This window comes from Macaca mulatta, chromosome 9 (genome assembly GCF_049350105.2).
Source record: "Macaca mulatta isolate MMU2019108-1 chromosome 9, T2T-MMU8v2.0, whole genome shotgun sequence".
NCBI lineage: Eukaryota > Metazoa > Chordata > Mammalia > Primates > Cercopithecidae > Macaca > Macaca mulatta.
In genome coordinates, this window is record NC_133414.1 from 91,659,216 (window position 1) to 91,682,354 (window position 23,139).

A 23,139-nucleotide genomic window follows, 5' to 3' on the forward strand; every position below is an offset into this window, starting at 1 on the left:
GCCTGTAGTCCCAGCTACTCGAGAGACTGAGGCAGGAGAATCGCTTGAACCCAGAAGTGGAGGTTGTGGTGAGCTGAGATTGTACCACTGCACTCCAGCCTGGGTGACAGAGCAAGACTGTCTCATAAAAAAAAAAAAAAAAAAAAAAGGCCAGGCGCGGTGGCTCAAGCCTGTAATCCCAGCACTTTGGGAGGCCAAGATGGGCAGATCACAAGGTCAGGAGATCGAGACCATCCTGGCTAACCAGGTGAAACCCCGTCTCTACTAAAAAAAAAAAATACAAAAATCTAGCTGGGCGAGGTGGCGGGCGCCTGTAGTCCTAGCTACTCGGGAGGCTGAGGCAGGAGAATGGCGTAAACCCGGGAGGCGGAGCTTGCGGTGAGCTGAGATCCGGCCACTGCACTCCAGCCTGGACGACAGAGCGAGACTCTGTCTCAAAAAAAAAAAAAAAAAAAAAAAGAAAGAAAGAAACCGGGTAATCACTGTTACCTGTCAGCCATCCATCAATCCTACTGATCTTGATTCCTGAACTTCTCAAGTTTCATTATCACTGTTATCCCTCTCCAGACTCTAGTCTCTCAAGTTCAGTTTTGTTATTTTATAATCCTTTCTCTAAACATTGTAGAATGTATATCTAATCATGATATTCCCTATTCAAAAACTCTTCTGTCAGATGGTAGGAGGATGGTGGATGGCAGGCAGGGCTAATGCGCATCTTCCACGTGGATGGACAGAACAGTGTGTGGAGATTCACAAAGTGAACTGTCGTTCTGAAAACCACCACAGGAAAGTACCAGGAAAACCAAATGAATTCACAGATCTTTTGAAAGGATCCCTGCAAACTCTGTGAGTCAGGTGAAAAACTGTGAGTTCCCAAAGTTTGAAGGGGGAAAACCTGCCTCTGAACACATACCCCCTGGGTGAATCCGAGAATCCAGATCACAGTAGAAGGATTTAACCTTACCTAGAGGTGGAATGGATTTAGGGAGCCACGTAAAATGTAAAAGTATAAGCAACAGCCGGAACAACCTTGTAGGTACTCCCAGTCTCCAGCGCAAGCCCAGGGAAGTCATTCCCTGACTATATCTCACATGAGATCTCAGGGAAGGCAGCCAGCAGAATTAGGGAGTAGTCATTGGGTGAAAGGAAGCTTGCAGCTGAATTTCTGGGCAATTTCAAGTGGGCACGAACTTCCTTGAGCAGAATCCAGGGGCAAATAGGAACTGCTGCAGATAGGAGCACAGGAGCCACCACCATTGTTGGTAGACAAGGAGGGGTGTGGCCTCAAAGCCATGATTGTTTTCTCAGTGGGGAAGCTTATGGCCCAGGGCAGGTCTATGTTTCACACGCAGGCTGCCTGGATCTAAACTTGGAGCTGTTAACATGCACTGCGGGAGCAACACCGGCCTCGCCAACTGCATGGAAGCTGGGTGAGGCCTTTTGCTACTGGCTATTCCCCACTTCTCTGGCAAACTGGATAGCACGACAGAGACAGCAATATGTCCCTCTGGAATATAACCCCATTGGCCTGAGAGAACCACCCCCCATCCCCGACAGTGGCTGCAGCAAGCCCCACCCAAGGAGAGTCTGAGCTCAGATCTGCCTAACCCTACCCCCACCTGATGGTTTTTCTCTACCTGCCCTGATAAGACATAAACTCTTGGGAGCTTTATGGCAATGCCCATCATGTGAGAAACCAGAATACTTCCCGCTTGCCAACTTAGGGCAAGCTCAAATCCTACTGCCAATACTGCAAGTATTGCAATATTCTCTTGAAAGTGCTACCTCCTGGCTGGAGGCCGACAAACTCAGGCCATTACAGCAACTCATGACGGAATAACTCTGCTCCCAGGAAGGAGAAAACAAGCACCAAAGGTACTGCCTCCAACACCCTGGCTAACCAGTGGTCCTCAGTCTTTCCATGTGACAACTTCACTGCTAGCATAACCAGCATTCGAGAAAGCCAGCACACTAAACCTACCTACACTGAGGGAGTCTCACAGAGTCGACATCACTCCCCTGCCACCTCCACAAGAGCAGGTGCTGTTATCCATGACTGGGAGACCTGAAGACTGATTGCATCACAGGCAAACATTCCCCAGCACAAACCGGAGCCTGGTAGCCCTGCTGAGTGGCTAGACCCAGAAGAACAATAACAATCACTACCGTCTGGCTCTCAGGAAGCCCCATCACTAGGGGAATGGGGAGAGCACCACGTCAAAGGATCACCCTTTGGGACAAAAGAATCTGAACAGCAGGCCTTGAGTTCCAGATCTTTTCACTGGTGGGTAGTTTCTCACAGCAGAGACACAATTGCAGTGCTAGGCATAGCTGGGAAAGTCTGCACATACACTGCAACAGGCAGGCAGCCACTGTGATCACCTTGTTCTCCCCGGCACTCCACTGTAGATATAGCTGGGACATCCCCCACAGCAATGCAGCATGGAGGCACCTACAGACAGCCCTCCTGGAATAATCCAGGGTGAGTGCAACCTGACAGGAGGAGCCATCCCCCCAATTCAGGCCTGCACGAGAGGCACAGTCACAATCATTCCCTGTTTGGAATACCAACATTCCTATAGATGAAAAGAGGTGCTTGTCTAATCTGAATAGCTGAAACACTAGTATAGGAATGAGGCTGCGAGGTAAATAGTTTTCCTGCTGACTTGGCAGGGGAGCTGTGGTAGTTTCCACTCTTCACTCTGATAAGTCCTCAGCACATCTAATTGAGAGCCGCCCCAGCTACCCTCATCAAGGCTGGGACCTTGGCCCACCATTGGGTATTACATCTACTCACCTGCCTTAGCCACACCTGGTGCCTACCCAGGGATACCTCCTCTATGGGCCTGAAACTGGAATCATCAACTTAGGAAATAAAACACCAGGAAAAAATTAAATAAATGAAGCATGCACCACGAGAGAACAAGATAAGCTTCAAGAGATCCCTGCCATTCCAACTCTATAGGAGACAGTGAACTCACTCACCCACCAATAATATAACTACTATAGCCAGCATTGGGGAAAGCCAGCACACAAAGACTCTCTATAACTAAGGAAATCATACAGAGTCTTTACCCCTACAAGTACCAAGAATCAGTTTAGACTAAAATAAAAATTAAAGCCTAATCCTTAAGAGAGAGAGAGAAAAAAAGTAAATAAATTAAAAAAAAGTCCAATCAAAAATGTATTCAAGAACAATTCGAAGAAGCAGTCTACCCAAATGAGAAGGAATTAGAAAAGTAATTCTGGTAATATGACGAAAACAGGGCTCTATAACACCCCCAAAGATCACAGTAGCTCCCTAGCAATGGTTCCAAACCTAGAAGAAATCTCTGAATTGCCATATAAATAATTCTGAAGGCTGATTATTAAGCTACTCAAGGAGATACCAGAGAAAGGTGAAAAGCAACTTAAATTTAAAAAACAGAGCCAGGTGTGGTGGCTCATGCCTGTAATCCCAGCACTTTGGGAGGCTAAGGCGGGCGGATCACGAGGTCAGGAGATCGAGACCATCCTGGCTAACACGATGAAACCCCATCTCTACTAAAAATACAAAAAATTAGCCGCATGTGGTGGCGGGCGCCTGTAGTCCCAGCTACGTGGGAGGCTGAGGCAGGAGAATGGCATGAACCCAGGAGGCAGAGCTTGCAGTAAGCCAAGATCACACCACTGCACTCCAGCCTGGCTGACAAAGCAAAACTCCATCTCAAAAAAAAAAAAAAAAAAAAAAAGAACAAAACCTCCAAGAAATTTGGGTTTATGTTAAATGGCCAAACCTAAGAATAATTGGTCTTCCTAAAGAAGAGAAATCTAAAAGTTTGGAAAACTTATCTGAGGAAATAATTGAGGAAAACTTCTCTGGCCTTGCTAGAGATCTAGACATCAATTACAGGAAGCTCAAAGAAGTCCTAGGAAATTCATTGCAAAAAGATCATCACAATCCTAAATATATATGCACCTAACACTGGAGCTCCTAAATTCATAAAGTAATTACTGCTAGACCTAAGAAATGATATAACACACAGTAATAGTGGGGCACTTCAGTACTCCACTGACAGCACTCGACAGGTTATCAAGATAGAAAGTCAACAAAGAAACAATGGACTTAAAGTATACCCTAGAACAAATGGACTTTAACAGATATTTACAGAACATTCTACCTAACAACTGCAGAATAAACATTCAAAACATCCTCCAAGATAGACCATATGATAGGCCACAAAACAAGTCTCAATAAATTTAAGAAAATCAAAATCATAACAAGTATCTTCTGAGACCACAGTGGAATAAAATTGGAAATTAACTCCAAAAGAAACCTCAAAGCCACACAAATACATGGAAATTAAACAATCTGCCCTTGAATTATTTTTGTGAATGATTTTTGTGTAAACAATGAAATCAAGATGGAAGTGTAAAAATTCTTTAATCTGAACGATAATAGCGACACAACTTATCAAAACCTCTGGGATACAGCAAAAGCAGTGCCAAGAGTAAAGTTCATAGCATTAAATGCCTACATCAAAAAGTCTGAAAGAGCACAAATAGACAATCTAATGTCACATCTCAAGGAACTAGGGAACCAGAACAAACCAAAGCCAAACCCAGCAGAATAAAAGAAATAACAAAGATCAGAGCAGAACTAAATGAAATTGAAACAACAAAAAATAATGCAAAATATAAATGAAACAAAAAGCTGGTTCTTTGAAAAGATCAACAAAATCGATAGACCATTAGCTAGATTAACCAAGAAGAGAGAAGATCCAAATAAGCTGAATTAGAAGCAAAACTGGTGACATTACAACTGATACCGCAGAAATACAAGAGATCATTCAAGGCTACTATGAACACCTTCATGTGCACAAACTAGAAAATCTAGAGGAGATGAATAAATTCCTGGAAATGTACAACTCACCTAGTAAATCAGGAAAAAATAGAAACTCCGAACAGACCAGTAACAAGTAGCGAGATTGAAACAGTAATAAAGAAATTACCAAGAAAAAAAGTCCAAGACCTGATGGATTCACAGCTGAGTTCTACCAGATATTCAAAGAAGAATTGGTACCAATCTTACTGAAATTCCATAAGATAAAGAGGGAATCCTCGCTAAATCATTCTGTGAAGCCAATATTTCCCTAATACCAAAACCAGCAAAGGACATAACAAAGAAAGAAAACTACAGACCAATATCCCTGATGAACATAGATGCAAAAATCCTCAACAAAATACTAGCTAACCAAATCCAACAGCATAGCAAAAACATAATACACCATGATCAAGTGGATTTCATACCAGGGATGCAGGAATGGTTTAACATACACAAGTCTATAAATGTGATATATCACATAAACAGAATTAAAAATAAAAATCATATAATCATCTCAATAGATGCAGAAAATCATTTGACAGAATCTTGCATGCCTTTATGATAAAAACCCTGAGCAAAATTGGCATCGGAGGGACATACTTCAAAATCATAAAAGCTGTCTATGACAGACCCACAGCCATCATCATACTGAATAGGGAAAAGTTGAAAGCATTTCCCCTGAGTACTGGGACAAGACAAGGATGCCCACTTTCACCACTTCTGTTTAACATAGTACTGGAGGTCCTTGCCAGAGCAGTCAGACAAGAGAAAGAAATAAAGGGCATCCAGATCAGTAAAGAGGAAATCAAACTGTCACTGTTCACCAGTGACATGATTGAATACCTAGAAAATCCTAGAGACTTATCCAGAAAGTTCCTAGATCTGAGAAATGAATTCAGTAAAGTTTCAGGATACAAAATCTGTGTACACAAACTGCTATACACCAACAACTACCAAGCTGAGAATCAAATCAAGAACTTAAATCTCTTTTGCAACAGCCACAAAATAAAAAATAAAAGTACTTAGGAATATACTTAACCAAGGAGGTGAAAGATTTCTACAAGGAAAACTACAACACACTGCTGAAAGAAATCATAGATAACACAAAGAAATTGAAACACATCCCATGCTCATGAATGAGTAGAGTCAATATTGTGAAAACGACCATACTGCCAAAAACAAACATACTGCCAAAAGATTCAATGCAATGCTCATCAAAATACCATCATCATTCTTCTCAGAACTACAAAAAGAAAAAAGAAAAAAAAAAGCTAAAATTTATATGGAACCAAAAAAGAGTCCATATAGCCAAAGAAATACTAAACAAAAAGAACAAATCTCTAGGCATCACATTACCCGACTACAAACTACACTGCAAGGGTATAGTTACCAAAACAGCATGGTACTGGTATAAAAATAGGCACATAGACCAGTGGAACAGAATAGAGAATCCAGAAATAAAGCCAAATACTTACAATCAACTGATCTTCAACAAAGCATGCAAAAACATAAATTGGGTAAAGGACACCCTGTCTAACAAATGGTTCTGGCATAATTGGCAAGTCACATGTAGAAGAATGAAACTGAATCCTCATCTCTCACTTTATACAAAAATCTATTCAAGATGGATCAAAGACTTAAATCTAATACCTGAAACTATAAAAATTCTAGATGATAACATTGGAAATACTCTTCTACAGTTGGCTTAGGCAAGGAATTTATGACCAAGAATCCAAAAGCAAATGCAACAAAAACAAAAATAAATAAATGGGACCTAATTAAAAGCTTCTGCACAGCAAAATAAATAATCAGCAGAGTAAACAGACAACCCACAGATTTGGAGAAAATGTTTGCAAACTGTGCATCTGACAAAGGACTACTATCTAGAATCTACAAGGAATTCAAAGAAATCTGCAAGCGAGAAGCAAATAATCCCTTCAAAAAGTGAGCAAAGGGCATAGACAATTCTGAAAAGAAGATATACAAATGGCCAACACACATATGAACAAATGCTCAACATCACTAATTGAGAAATGCAAATTAAAACTGCAAGGGAATACCACCTTACTCCTGTAGGAATGGCAATAACTAAAAAATCAAAAAATAACAGATGTTGGCATGGATGTGTTGAAAAGGGAAAACTTTTATACTGCTGGTGGGAATGTAAACTAATATAACCACTATGGAAAACAGTATGGAGATCCCTTAAAGAACTAAAAGTAGGCCGGGCGCGGTGGCTCATGCCTGTAATCCCAGCACTTTGGGAGGCCGGGGTGGGTGGATCACGAGGTCAGGAGATCGAGACCGTCCTGGCTAACACGGTGAAACCCCGTCTCTACTAAAAATACAAAAAATTAGCCAAGCATGGTGGCGGGTACCTGTAGTCCCAACTACTCAGGAGGCTGAGGCAGGAGAATGGCGTGAACCCAAGAGACAGAGCTTGCAGTGAGCTGACATTGCGCCACTGCACTTCAGCCTGGGCGAGAGCGAGACTCCATCTCAAAAAAAAAAAAAAAAAAAAAGAACTAAAAGTAGAACTCATTCGACCTAGCAATCCCACTACTGGGTATCTACCCAAAGAAAAAGAAGTTGTTATATGAAAAAGACACTTGCATACGCATGTTTATAGTGGTAGAATTCACAGTTGCAAAAATATGGAACCCATCTAAATGCCCGTCAACCAATGAATGGATAAAGAAATATACACGATGGAATATTACTCAGCCATAAAAAGGAATGAAATAATGGCATTTGCAGCAACTTGAATGGAGTTGGAGACAATTATTCTAAGTGAACTCAAGAATGGAAAACCAAATACTGTATGCTTGCACAAGTGGGAGCTAAGCTTTGAGGATGCAAAAGCATAAGAATGAGATTAATGGACTTTGGGAACTTGAGGAAGGGTAGGACGCGGGTGAGGGATAAGACCACACATTCAGTAAAATGTACACTGCTTGGGTGACAGGTGCACCAAGATCTCAGAAATCACCACTGAAGAACTTATTCGTGTAACAAAAAACCACCTGTTCCCCAAAAGCTATTGAAATAAAATAATAACAATAGTAAACTCTTCTTTGGGTTTGCATTACCTTTAGGGTACATAAACAGGATAAGCAAATAAGGTATTGTATGATTTCGCTCTACTGGGATATATTGTTTCCCTAGACATAAATAGAAGTTTTATTCCTTAAAGAGGTTTATTTTTTTATGATGGCTTTAGTGATATGTCATTTACATAACATTCTGTTAATTATTTAAAGTATACAGTTCACTGGTTTTAGTCAATTCATAGACTTGGGCAACTGTCACCACATTCAACTTACAATATTTTTATCACTTCTGCAAAAAACTTCATATGCATTAGCAGTCCCTACCAATTTCCTTCCAAACTCCCTGTCCCTAGGGAACCACTAATCTATTTTCTATCTCTACGGATTTGCGGCTTCTGGACAATTCATATAAATCGAATTGTACAGTACAACGTGTGGTATTTTGTGACTGTCTTCTTTCATTTAGTTTCATGTTTTTAAAGTTCACCCATGTCATATAAGTCAGTACTTTGTTTTTTATTGCCAAATAATATTCTATTATATGGATATACCGCATTTTGTTTATCCATTCATTCATTGATGGACTTTGGGTTGTTTTTACTTTTTGGCTACTAATAACTGTTATGAACATTTGTATACACATTTCTGTGCAGGTATATATTTTATTTCTCTCAGGTAGATTCTTATGTGTGAAATTGGTAGGTCCTAGGGTTAAGTTTATGTTTAACTTTTTGAGAAACTGCCAAAGTATTTTTCCAAAGTGACTTCACCGTTTTCTTTAGTTATTTAATTTTTCAAAAAATTATTTAAGTAGGTTTTGGGGTATAGTTTTTTGTTGTTATTGTTACATGGATGAATTATGTAGTGGTAAATGCTAAGATTTTAGTGTATTCATCACCTGAGTAGCGTACATTGTACCTAATATGTAGGTTTTTTAATCCCTAGCCACCCTTCCCACTCTTCTCCTTCCAAGTGTCTAAAGTCCATTATATTACTCTGTATGCCTTTGTTTACTCATACCTTAGTTTCCACTTGTAAGTGAGAACATATGGTGTCTTCACTATTCATTTTACATTCCCACCAGCAATTCATGATGGTTCCATTTTCTCCACATTCTTGAAACCTTTGTTCCTTTTTGTTTTTATGCTATAAGCCATCCTAGTAGGTGTCAAGTAGCATCTCCTTGTGGTTTGATTTGCCTTTCTCTAATGATTAATGATGTTCAGCATCTTTTTGTGTGCAATATTATTGACTACATATGTCTTCTTTGGGAAAATGTCTATTCAGACATTTTGTTTTTAATTATTGACTTGTATATAAATCCATCAAACTTTTGATTTGCAAATATTTTTTCTAATCTGATTGTCTTTATGTTATAGTATTTGTTGAAGCCTCCAAATTTTTAGTTTTGAAGTCCAATTTGCTTTTTTGTTGTTGTTGTTGTTACCTTGGCTTTTGGTGTAAAATCTAAGAAACCATTGCCTAACCCAAACTCATCAATATTTACTCCTATTTTTCTTGTAAGAATGTTGTAATTTTATCTCTTGCATTGAGATTTATGATACATTTTAATTAAATTTTTTGTATGCTTTAAGGAAGGAGTCAAACTTCATTCTTTTGCATATGGATATCCAGTTGTCCCAGCACCATTTGTTGATAAGACTGTTACTCCCCCAGTGAATATTCTTGATACCTTTGTTGAAAATAAATTGACCATAAATGTTTTCCATTATTTCATATTGTCTATCCTTATGCCAAGTACTACACTGCTTTGATTAATGTCGCTTTGGAGTAAGTTTTGAATAATGAGTCCTCTAATTTTGTTCTTTTTTTTTTTTTTTTTTCCCGAGACGGAGTCTCGCTCTGTCACCCAAGCTGGAGTGCAGTGGCCGGATCTCAGCTCACTGCAAGCTCCACCTCCCGGGTTCACGCCATTCTCCTGCCTCAGCCTCCCGAGTAGCTGGGACTACAGGCGCCCGCCACCTCGCCCGGCTAGTTTTTTGTATTTTTTTAGTAGAGACGGGGTTTCACCATGTTAGCCAGGATGGTCTCAATCTCCTGACCTTGTGATCCGCCCGTCTCGGCCTCCCAAAGTGCTGGGATTACAGGCTTGAGCCACCGCGCCCGGCCCCCTAATTTTGTTCTTTTTAAAATTTTATTTTATTTTGAGACTGAGTCTTTGCTCTGTCATCCAGGCTAGAGTGCAGTAGCATGATCGTGTCTTACTGCAGCCTCAAATTACTGGGCTCAAGCAGTCCTCCTACTTAAGCCTCCCAAGTAACTGAGACTACAAGTGTACACCATCACACCCAACTAGTTTTTAAGTTATTTTGTGGAGACTGTGTCTCACTTTGTTACCCAGGCTAGTCTTGAACTCCTGGGCTCAAGTGATCCTCCTGCCTTGGCCTCCCAAAGTGGTGAGATTGCAGGTGTGAGCCACTGCACCTGGCCTCAACTTTGTTCTTCTTTTTCAAATTTGTTTTGGCTATTCTGGGTCCCTTTCGTTTCCACATGAATTTTAAGATCAGCTTGTCAGTTTCTGCAAAGAAGTCGCAAAATGAGCAAGTAATATGGTGATGTACAATCCAGGAAAAGCAGAGGCTTGCTTTTGCTTATCATTCTGTCCTCCTACACCTGTTTCTCAGTTTTCTTTACATTAAAAAAAAAATTGGATACTTTTTTCTACATATTTACATGTTTTTAGGTTGAGAATGTTAACTTTTTATTACAAATATCTTTGCTACCACACCTGGCTTATTTTTTATTTCTTATAGAGATGGGGTCTTGCCATATTGCCCAGGCTGGTCTTAAACTCCTAGGCTCAAGCAATCTTCCTGCCTCGGCCTCCCAGAGCATTATTATTAAAGGCATGAGGCACTGTGTCTGGCTGCATTGTGTTTTTTAAAAAACAACGTGTATGCTTTAATTAAAAAATACTTATTGCTAAAGAATACTAATGATTATCTGAGCATTCAGTGAGTTGTTTCCTTTTGCTAGTAGAGGCTCTTGCCTGTGGCTGCTGATTGATCAAGGTAGTGGCTGCTGAAGGTTGGAGTGCCTGCAGCAATTTCTTAAAATAAGACAGCAATGAAGTTTGCCACATAAATTTACTCTTTTTTAAATGAAAGGTTTCTCTGGAGCATGTGATGCTCTTTGATAGAATTTTACCCACAGTAGAACTTTCAAAATTGGAGTCACTCCTCTCAGATCCTGCCTCTGCTTTATCAAGTAAGTTTATGTAATATTCTAAATCATTCATTGTCATTTCAACAATGCATTTCAACATTGTCATTTCAACAATGTCATTTCAACAATGCTTTCAACAATGCATCTTTACTAGGAGTAGATTCCATCTCAAGAAACCACTTTCTTTGCTCATCCATAAGAAGCCACTCTGAGGCCAGGGGCAGTGACTTCTGCCAGTAATCCCAACACTTTGGGAGGCCAGGGTGGGTGGATCGCTAGAGCTCAGGAGTTTGAGACCAGCCTGGGCAACATGGCGAAACCCCGTCTACAAAAGAATACAAAAATTAGCCAGACTTGGTGGCGCACACCTGTAGTCCCAGATACTCAGGAGGCTGAGGTGGGAAGGATTGCTTGAGTACAAGAGTGAGCCATGATTGTGCCACTGCCCTCCAGCCTGGGTGACAGAGCGAGACCCTATCTCAGTCAGCCAATCAATAAAACAAGCAAGCAAGCCACTGTTCATCCATTCAAGGTTTATCATGAGTTTGCAGCAATTCAGTCACCTCTTACAGCCTTCAGTCTTAATTCTAGTTCACTTGCTCTTTCTACCACATCTGCAGTTACCTCCTCCACTGAAGTCTTGAATTGAACTCCTCAGAGTCATCCATGAGGGTTGGAATTATCTTCTTCCAAACTCCTGTTAATGTTGATATTTTGACCTCCTCCCAGGAATCTCGAATCTTCTTTATGCCATCTAGAATGGTGAATTCTTTCCAAAAGCTTTTCAATTTACATTGCCCCAGTCCATCAGAGGAATTACTATCAATGGCAGCTGTATGTAGCCTTGCAAAATATATTTCTTAAATAATACAACTTAAAAGTTGAAATTACTCCTTGATCCATAGAACTGCAAAAGGAATGTTGTTAGCAGGCATGCAAACAACATTAATCTCCTTGTACATCATCAGTGCTCTTGTTAGGTGACCAGGTGCACTGTCAATGAGCAGTAATATTTTGGAAGGAATCTTTTTTTCTGAGTAGTAGTTCTCAATGGTTGGCTGAAAATATTGAGTAAACCATGCTATAAACAGATGTGCTGTCATCCAGGCTTTGAGCCCAGGCAGAGTAGATTCAGCACTTTTTTTTTTTGAGACAGGGTCTTGGCCTGCGCTGGAGTCCAGTGGCATAATCATAGCTCACTGTAGCCCCCAACTCCTGGGCTCAAGCCATCCTCCCACCTCAGCCTCTCGAGTAGCTGGGACTACAGGCATGTTCCACCACACCCAACTAATTTTTAAATTTTTTGTAGAGACGGAGTCTCACTATGATGCTCAGGCTGTTCTTGAGCTCCTTGCCTCAAGTTGTCCTCTGGTCTCAAGCAATCCTCCCATCTCAGCCTCCGAAAGAGCTGGGAGATTCAGCATAATTCTTAAGGGCTCTAGGACAAATGAGTGAGTATTGGCTTCAACTTAAAGTCACCAGCTGCATTTGCCCCTAACAAGAGAGTTAGCCTGTCCTTTGAAGCTTTGAAGCAGATACTGACTTCTTATCTCTAGCTATGAAAACCCTAGGTGGCATTTTTTTCAATAGAGGGCTGTTTCATCTACATTGAGAATCTGTTGTTTGGGGTAGATACCTTCATCAGTTGTCTTCTGGATAAGTTGCTGTAGCTTCTACAACAGCACTTTCTGCTTCACCTTGCATTTTAGGTTAAAAACAACATCTTTCCATAAACTTCTGCTAGGATCTATGAACCAGCATTTGCTAGCTTTGCGTTTTTCTTCTGCAGCTTCCTCATGGTGACTCTCAGCCTTAATACAGTTGAAAAGAGTCTTATCCTGGATTAGGCTTTGGCCTGAGGTAATGTTGTGGCTGATTTGGTCTTCTATCCAGACCACTAAAACTTTCTTCATATTAGCAGTCAGGCTGTTTCACTTTCTTATCATTTGTGTGTTTACTGTAGTTAGCACTCTGAATTTCCTTCAAGAGCTTTTTCTTTGCATTCATAGCTTGGCTGTTTGGTACAAGAGGCCTAGTTTTAGGCCTGTCTTTGCTTTCAAAATGCCTTCCTTACTAAGTTAATCACTTTTTAGCTTTTGATTTAAAGTGAGAAACGTGACATTTCCTTTCATTGAACACTTAGAGGCCGTTGGAGGGTTATTAATTATTCATTGGAGGGTTATTAATTATTAATTGGCCTAATTTCAATATTATTGTGTCTCAGGGATAGGGAGGCCTGAGGAGAGGAAGAGAGATGGGGGAACAGCTGGTCAGTGGAGCAGTCAAGACGCACATATTTATCCAATTTGCCATCTTATGTGGGTGTGCTTCGTGACATCCCAAAATAATCACAAGAGTAACATCAAAGATCACTAATCACAGATCACCATAACAGATATAATAAGTTTGAAAAATTTCAAAAATTACCAAATTGTAATACAGAGACATGAAGTGAGCACATGCTGTTGGAGAAGTGGTGCCAATAGGTTTGCTCAAGCTGCCACAGACCTTCAATTTGTAAATAATGCAGTATATTTATAAAGCACAATGAAGTGAAACACAATAAAATGAGGTGTACCTGTACAGTTGCATAGTCTGCCTCCACACAAGATATTATAGTTATTTTTCTCTATATATCCTTCCAGAGATATTTTTAAACATGCAAATACTGTATATGTTTATTACAAAATCTACCTTAAACACTTTCTGTTTCTTGTTTTTTCCCCCATAAGTGTAAACCTGCCCTTTGTTCATCAAATACATTTCAAATGATTTTTTTAATCTTTTTTTCTTTTGATTTCTGCATGGGAAAAACACTGTGAACCCATAGAAATGATAAATATTTGTAGTGGTGAATACCCTAAATACTCTCACTTGATCATTACACATTCTATGCCTGTAAGAAAATATCACATGTACCCCATAAGTATGTACAAATACTATCTACCAAAAAAAAAACAACTGTGACATTTCTGAGTTTTAGTTGGAAATGCCGTCCCTAGTTATTATCAGTTACTCAAGGATTCCTACATGTTTTCAGGGACCCTTTTATCATTTCAATCTTTGATACATTTGGAATTTATCCTGACATATGCTATCAAGTATGAATACAATTTATTTTTTCCTGATCACTGTTTAATCAGAATAACACCATTTAATAAATAATCCTTCCCCATTGATTTAAAATCCCATTCTCATATAGTAAGTTCTCACGTATGTTTCATTCTAAAATATGTTTTAATATCTGGTAGGATGGCAAGGTTAGTTCCACCTTATTAATCTTATTTATTTTTTTTTTTAATTTTTTTTTTTTACATATGTGAACTTTAGAGTTGGCTTATGGTTAAAAACAATTTTTGAGGCCGGGCATGGTGGCTTACTCCGGTAATCCCAGCACTTTGGGAGGCTGAGGCGGGTGGATTGCTTGAGGCCAGGAGTTTGAGACCAGCCTGGCCAACATGGTGAAACCTCACCTCTACTAAAAATACAAAAATTAGCTGGCTGTGTTGTCACGCACCTGTAATCCCAGGTACTTGGAGGCTGAGGCACAAGAATCACTTGAATCCTGGAGGCGGGGGTTGCAGTGAGCCGAGATCACATCACTGCACTCTAGCCTGGGCAACAGAGAGAGACTGTGTCCCTCCCCATCCCCCAAAAAAAGAGTTGGTATTTTTATTATAATCGCACTTTAGCTGTAGATTAAGGAAAATTGATATAGTTTATTATGTTGAATCTTTTTTGAGAACATAGGTGTGTGTCTTAGGAATGTTTTAAAGATACCTTCTTATACATCTTTTACTTATCTAGCTTATTTTCATGTTTTGGGGGGGTTACATTTTATAAATGGGGTCTTTTCTTTCATTACATTTTCTAATGCATTGTTTGTGTTTAGAAAGCTTATTTTCTGTTTACTAATTTGTATTCAAATGCCATGTCATATATTTTATTATTTGTATTTGTCTTTAATTTTATTTTCCAGTGTACAAATATTCAGAGTATTTATCTCCACCTTTCCAAATTATTATACCTCTAATTTCTTTCTCTCTAATTGCATTTACTAGGAACTCCAGAATATTAGATGATAATAATATAAAAGACATCGTGATAAAATATTTTTGTGAAAGCTTCTTGTATTTTAAAAGAAGTGCTTTTTCAGTTCTGTCCTTTAAACTTGAGACTAACTCCTGGTAGGTTGAGGTAGATAGTTTTATCATATTGGAAATATTCATCTATCCTTATATTACAAAGAGTTTTCATCAGTAGTGGATGTTAAATTTGTAAAGTGCCTTTTCAGCATCCATTGATATGACTGCGATTTTTTTTTCTTCTCAAATCTATTAGAATGAATTACCTGAGTAGATTTCATCTTTTGCCACCCTTGTGGCTGGGATAAACCCCACATGGTCAAGGAGTATTAGCTTTTTAATATTCACTGGTTTTTTTTTTTGACAGGTTTATCATGTTCATTCCGATAGCTATGAGACACAAAATCAGCATTATGGAAGAAGCTTAACAAAAGAAACTATAAAAGATGGTAAGGATTAAAAAACTAATGCTTTTATGATTGAACAGTTAATTCTAAAGTTATTTCAGTTTTAGTTGTCATTTGGAAAAGTGATTTGATTCATAATCATTTTTTTAAAAAAAATAATGATGCTGACAAGTTGATGGGTGCAGCACAGCAACATGGCACAAGTATACATATGTAACAAACCTGCATGTTATGCACATGTACCCTAGAACTTAAAGTATAATAATAAAAATAAATAAATAAATAAATAAAATAAAAAAATAATGAAACTTAGATTTACAGAATTGGATTAATCGCAAGCCCTGGTTCATAATACATCAAGACCATGGGACTATGAATGGCCCTGTTACATTTTCATTTATTTCTTATTAATATAACTTAAAAAAATAATGAACAGCTGTGTACCAACCATCTAGCTCAATACTGGAACTAGAGGTTGTCTATAAAATTATTTTGTAAGTAAACGTTATAGATCATAGTATATTAAAACTGCTTGTTACATAAGAGACTTTAAAATATGTGTTGTAGCATGTAATGTATTTTTATTGAATTTTTCCATGTGTAGTTGAACTATGTAAGTTTCTAGAGCTCTTCATAATGAATAATTAAGTGGCATTAAACTGATTTAAATAAAATCTGTTAACATACATATAGTATGTTTCTAAAATATTTATGGCCAAGATATTACAAAAACAACAATATCCTAGATTCCTGGAAATAACTTTATATTACATGTTTATTCTTAGCTATACTAAGATAGTTAGAGAAGAACTTATGCATAGTGTAAAAAGTTTGTAGAACAATTCTTACTTTGTGTATAGAAAGCAAACATCCATAGCTTGAGCTTAACAATTAGTGTTTGCCTTGGAGTACTTAACAGCAAAATAACTTTCAGATGGGCTATTTAAAAAATATTTTCCCATGCTACTAATTTAGTCATACCTGAATGTATCTTTTAATAGTTTCTGTCCCAAATTGGGGAAACAAGTTATTTGAAAGCAGAAATCAAATTATATATACCTATAAATTCCCAAGTATGATAAACTAGGCCTAGTTTTTAAAAAGCCCTAATAATCTGATAGGTTAAAACATTTAAAGGTCTCAATTTTCAATAATATACCTAACCTGGAAAAGCGCTATTCCCAAAAGTAAGCTGAACTTTTTGGAACAATTGACTTAATCAATATTATTGAAAGCAAATGAAAATTAGTAGAGTTATGGTTTGGTATTTGGTAATGGTACCATTAAAAAATAATTAAATTTGACTCTAGGTTTTAGTTAGCTCTAAATGAGATTCTAACAAACAAGTTTTTTTGTTTTTTTTTTCCAAGACAATCTTGCTCTATTGCCCAGGCTGGAGCGCAGTGGCACGATCTCGGGTCACTGCATCCTCTACCTCCCAGGTTCAGGTGATTCTCGTGCCTCAGCCTCCCAAGTAGCTGGGAGTACAGGCATGCATCACCAAGCCTAATTTTTGTATTTTTAGTAGAGACGAGGTTTTACCATGTTGGCCAGGCTGGTCTTGAACTCCTGACCTCAGGTGATCTACCCGCCTCTGTCTCCAAAAGTGCTGGGATTACAGGCGTGAGCCACTGTGCCCAGCCCAAACAAGTAATTTTACTGTAAAATTTCTCACAATAGTAAATAGAGCAAGTCTTGGAATCCTATTTCTTTTTTCTTTTTTCTTTTTTTTTAGACGGAGTCTAGCTCTGTCGCCCATGTTGGAGTGCAGTGGCATGATCTCGGCTCACTGCAAGCTCCGCCTCCCGCATTCACACAATTCTCCTGCTCAGCCTCCCGAGTAGCTGGGATTACAGGCACCTGCCACCATGCCTGGCTAATTTTCTTTTTTTTTTTTGTATTTTTAGTAGAGATGGGGTTTCACCATGTTAGCCAGGACGGTCTCGATCTCCTGACCTCGTGATCCGCCCGTCTCAGCCTCCCAAAGTGCTGGGATTACACGCATGAGCCACCACACCCAGCCTGGAATCCTATTTCTTAAGAGAATATAGTGAGAGAAGTAAACTATCAGTCAAGTGTAATAAATTTTCTTTTGTCTAAATAGGACATTTCATATCATGTTAGTGTAATTTAAATGTTTTCTAGTAAGATCATCTTCACCAAAAATTAAGCTGAGGTCAGATTTCTATGTCTGACTAGAATTCTTAGAATTCTAGGATTAACTGTTCACTTAATTATAAGGGAGGATGGGGAAAATATTGGAGAATTCTGTGATGAGTTTACTTCCCAAATAATAGTTATTTCATAATTTGATTATAATGCTCATATTTTTCTTTTTTATAGGAGTCTCCAGATTTTTTCATAATGGGTATTGCTTAAGAAAAGATGCTGTTGCTGCCAGTATTCAGAAGATTGAGAAAATTCTGCAGTGGTTTGAAAACCAGAAGCAGCTTAACTTTTACGCAAGTTCATTACTATTTGTTTATGAAGGTTCATCTCAGCCAACCACTACAAAATTGAATGACAGAACTTTGGCAGAAAAGTTTTTGTCCAAAGGACAACTGTCAGACACAGAAGTACTAGAGTACAATAATAACTTTCATGTGTTAAGTTCCACAGCTAATGGAAAAATAGAGGCTTCAGTGGGCAAAAGCTTGTCCAAGATGTATGCTCGTCACAGGAAAATGTATACAAAAAAGCATCACAGTCAGACTTCATTGAAAGTTGAACATCTGGAGCAAGACAATGGGTGGAAAAGCATGTCACAGGAACATTTAAATGGAAATGTACTTTCCCAACTGGAAAAAGTTTTCTACCATCTTCCCACTGGTTGCCAAGAGATCGCTGAAGTAGAAGTGCGAATGATAGATTTTGCTCATGTGTTCCCTAGCAACACAATAGATGAGGGATATGTTTATGGGCTAAAGCATTTAATTTCTGTACTTCGAAGTATTTTAGACAATTGAATTCTCTGTTACAGTCTTTTTAAAGGGTGGGCCAATCATAGTGAAGAGGAGCAGTCAATATCTCTGCACCTGTAATGCTGTGTAAAAAATTTGTATTGTGAGTCGACATTTTATTTGTCTTTATACTTTTGGAAGAAAGGTTAACTTTTTTATAATCTTACTCAGGAAAACTAATTATTTGTTCATTAGAAAACTATGAAGAATAAAGAAACTTAGGAATGTTAAGCAGGGAATGTGGTGGTACATGGCTTAAACATCTTTTTTGGCTCAAGCAAAATGCAAACCATTATTCAGTCATTAAGAGTTTAGTTAGCTTTCTGTAGCCAGTTCATGAAATCTCTGTCCACCCAGCCTTGACAATGAGCCATATCTAAAATATTACGTTATTAGAACACCTATCAAAATCTCAAAAGCACAGGTTGATGTCCTTAGTATTGCTATGTATGAAGTTACTAAAACTGGAGAAAATTCTACTTCAGAAATAAGTACTGTTTAGGTTTTATATTAAAAGTTCAGACCAGTGTGTCAAAGGGTGCTTCTTAGTGAAATGATTTAGAATCGTTGCATTCCAAAAGCAGATTTTCTCTTTAATTTTTACATCTCTCTCTCAAAATACTATACTTCATGAAAAAGACAATTGACATGGATGACAACAACAAAGTCTTGAAATTAAGGGCACACTAATTGTTCTTACCTGGGTTAGGGGAAGAGAGATGTTATTTTCAAGGAACAAAATATTTTCTTTTACAATCGAAAATTCATGAGAAAATTGGAATATAAATTTATTACATTGTGAAAAGTATCGTAAACCATATACCTTTGTATCTAAATGCAGCTTCAAAAAAGTAAATAATTGAAGTTTTATTTCTCCTCTAAATAACTTGAATTTTTTCTTTAAAAATTTATGTATTTTTGTGTCCCCATTTAGTTAAGCAGTAGTGTAAATGTTGTTAAAAGCAGTTTCTCAGAATTATAGTAAGCAATGAAAGACAGTATCTAATTAGGTTGTTATCAAAATACCATGTGTAAATTAGTCCCTAATATAGGGTTTGGTGCGTATCTATATTCATGCTTCTATTTCACTCTTAATCAAAACAGTTTTATATTATGTTGAATGGTGAAATTATAACTTAATTTCATGGGGACAGGAGCAGTGCTACTGTTCCCGGAAAAATTAGATTTGTATTATCTTTGTTTCACACCCACCACCTTAAAAAAAATCAACTAGTTGTTTGTCATTGAAAACATTTAAAACTTTGAGTCTTCAAATACATTTGATGTTAATGCTGTCATTACTTGCACTTCGATTCACTAATAACATTTCTAGGTAGTTATCAGTTTTGTCATAGTTCTGGAAAATATTTTGGGGTTGTAAATTGTTTCTCCTCTTTTTCTTCTAGAGTTACAAATTGAATTTTTAAATCTGAGCGCCTTTGTTGTGGTGTGGAGAAAATTTCACAATTTTATGTTTATTTTACCTTCTCAGCCTTTTCTGGGGGTACTTTGCAAATACCTGAGTACAAACAGAAGTACCAACTAAATGCTCTATGAACTCTATCCTTAGTAAATCTATTAAACCTGAATAACCTAAAATCACATGCATTTTGTAATAGCAAAATTTGATTTTAATTTTTTATTTAGAATTGGTGTAATTATCACGGGGACTTCCAATTTTTCTTCACTTTTCAAATGGATATTGGCTATAGTTTTATGTTTTAATGGGAATGAATTTCAAGTGATAATCAGAAAATTTTTAGTTTTACTTTTTTCTTTTACAATATGGATTTTGTTGTTATTTGGATAGTGGTTCAATAAATCTTAAGTTCAGATAATTAAACACTATTTTGAATCTTAACAAGATACTGAGGCTTTTTATGTATGGGATTATATCAACCTATGTACAATGAATTTAATACACTTAAGTATTATCAGATTTTTGCACATTTTAGCTCAATAAAATCTGAATTAACTGTTCAAGATTTTTTTTTATCTGTATTTGGAAATATAATTTTGTAAAATCAATGTCTTACCCTTTTGATAAAATAGATCGTTTTGTTTTTAATAAAGCAAGAAGCCCTCTTATCTGTTGTTTTTCAGGGAAGGGATTAACATTTAATTCTGTTTGTTTACATTTGTTATTGTTATCCAGTGCTCATTTTGTGTTGCTTTATAAGAAAGCTTAGGTATAACAGAATAAGTATCTGTTTATCTAATCTACATGTGACTATTTTAGTCTCTCTCAGTCACTTAATGTTATGCTGAAATTTACCACTGTGGGGATGAATGATCACTATTCAACAAGCATATTTGAACATGTAAAGGCTTAAGAAATAAGCATATTAGGGATATAGTTTGGGTAAATAGGATTCTCATAGTTTTTTTCCCTATGAAACATAAGTAATGATTTTAGTGTATTTCTTATGGAATACACTCATTTAAAAAGGACTTTAAGAAATTGTGGATGTGAATAATACCTTTCTCTAATAAAAATTTAAATTGTATAATAGTTTTGTAATAAAGTATTTACATTAATTGATATTTTAATATGGATGGACATTGCATAGATTCAAGTAAATTAAAATCAATGATAAATGCTAAATATTTTATCTAAATAGTTTTTCAAGAAACAGTTATGAAAATGTGTATATTAAATGGCTCTAATGTGGAGCTTGTGGTATTTCAACTCAGTATTCATTATTCTTTGTTTCGTGCGTCTGGAAAGATTGTACTTACTTTTCTTCTTTACACTACAATTTGCTCTTATGGGGCTCTAAACTGTTCAACTGAAGAAGCTTTGTCTGTATTTTGATTGAGCATAATTTAGTATTTTATGATTTCCAAGATGATGTTCTTATGTCTATCAAGTCTGTGTATCAAATTTATAACATCATTTAAGAAAAAGGAATTTCCGTAGACCCTTCAGTTGCAATTTTTTGTTTCACACAACTGAAAATACATTTGTTTCTAGGGGTTGGAATATTGTAGAAGATGTAGGATGAAAGAAAACGATAGAACAACGAAAGAATTCTGTTTGTGAAATTACAGGAATTGTGTCTACTATGGTAAAGCATTGTCATCATTTTAGTACATTTTCTCTTACTAGTTTGACATTTACACGTTAAAACTTGTTTTGCTTTAAAAAATGTTTACAATGCTTACCTTTTTGCTCTGGTGCCTTTAGTCTTGATTTGATACGTTTGTACCCTCAGTTATCCTTTCTATTACATGTTTTTGATGTTTTCATAGCCTAGGAAACATCTATTCCTTTTGAATAATTGTCAATCTGATTATCTAAAGAGGTAACAATTATCTGTTATTGCTTTGGAAAAACAAGTAGGGTTGTCTTTGGAGGCCAGGCTTCTTAGTTCATTCAAAAATATTTCTTGGATTTATGCCATGTGTTAAGCATTTTTAGCCCCCAGTATTACAACTGTGAACCAAACAGATAAGGTCCTAACCATTTTCAGCATTCTCTTTGGATAGGGTGGGATTGGGGACTTAATTAAAATAGAGATATAGAAAAATAGGCATCTAAATAATAAGTATGGGGTTGAAATGAAGCAACTAACAATAGTTGAAGTGAGAAGTAATATTTTGCAGTATTGTAACCTCTATTTAAGTTTGGGTAGTAGTTACAGATAGCATAAAAAAGCCTTAATTTTTCACTTTCCTTGCTGGCAAAGGTACATTTATTTAGACTGTCCATTTAAAGTAATGTTTAACATAAACATTGCTCTGAGAAACATTCCATTACATATTCCCAAGCAAATGAGCTGCATCTTTCCTGTATTTTACAATTTAGTACAACAGTTTTAGGCCTCAATCTTAACATCACTGTTATTTTAAATTTGGCAATGAATATGAAATTACTTTTGACTTACAGACTGATTATATTATTACTTTGAAAATGCATTAATTTCTTAGAAAAGTTTGGAGCCTCTATCTTTTTTTGAGTTAATATTTAAGTTCTCATTACTTATATTAATAGCCTGTACTAAGTGAAAATATTATTCATGCAAGTAAACAAGTCACTATAGGCTTTCAAGACTTTTCTTTAATTTTAGATTTTGTCATCATTGAGGTTTAAATTTTTTACCTACTGTCCACTTAAAATATATATTAACAATTTGTGAAGTGAAATAGTTTTAAGTATGATGTATGATGCACCTGCATATAAATGAAAATGGCGTGCACAAAGACACTTTACTATGGGAACTGTACTGGAAGATTTATGAAAGCATGTGAAATTGCACCTAAAATTGTGTTATTAGTGACTATGAGCAACAATGCTAAATTTATTGTACTTGATGAATGAATGTATTTAGTCTAGTCACAGTTACTTTGGTTTAAATGTATAAATGTCTTTAGGGTTTTTTTTTTTAATGTGTTTGTAATTTGTACTATTGTGGGAGTATACTTGGACTGCAGGGGTTATTGTCAATGTGTGATTTGTGTTTTTATTTTATAGAATCATCTAATGTGATATACCAATTTTTATAAGTGATATTTACATAATTCTAATAACTGTATATTTGACAACCTATTAAAATGTTTTGCATTGGAACTTTTTTCATTAATTGT

General features: G+C 36.9%; 1 protein-coding gene across 4 annotated transcripts in view; it reads left to right on the top strand.

Annotated features, from left to right (window-relative positions):
• Nucleotides 1–23,122, top strand: part of IPMK (inositol polyphosphate multikinase) — an 84,629-nt gene extending 61,507 nt beyond the window's left edge. For 3 of the 4 annotated variants that reach the window (XM_015147591.3, XM_077946736.1, XM_077946737.1), the window contains exons 5-6: nucleotides 15,553–15,634; nucleotides 17,936–20,638. In XM_015147591.3, the coding sequence (XP_015003077.1) occupies nucleotides 15,553–15,634; nucleotides 17,936–18,558 (705 nt within the window). In that variant the 3' untranslated portion in view covers nucleotides 18,559–20,638. Of the gene's footprint in view, nucleotides 1–15,552; nucleotides 15,635–17,935 lie in introns of all 4 variants that reach the window. The other variant, XM_015147592.3, reaches the window with a different exon arrangement.
• Nucleotides 23,123–23,139: the final 17 nt, after the last annotated feature.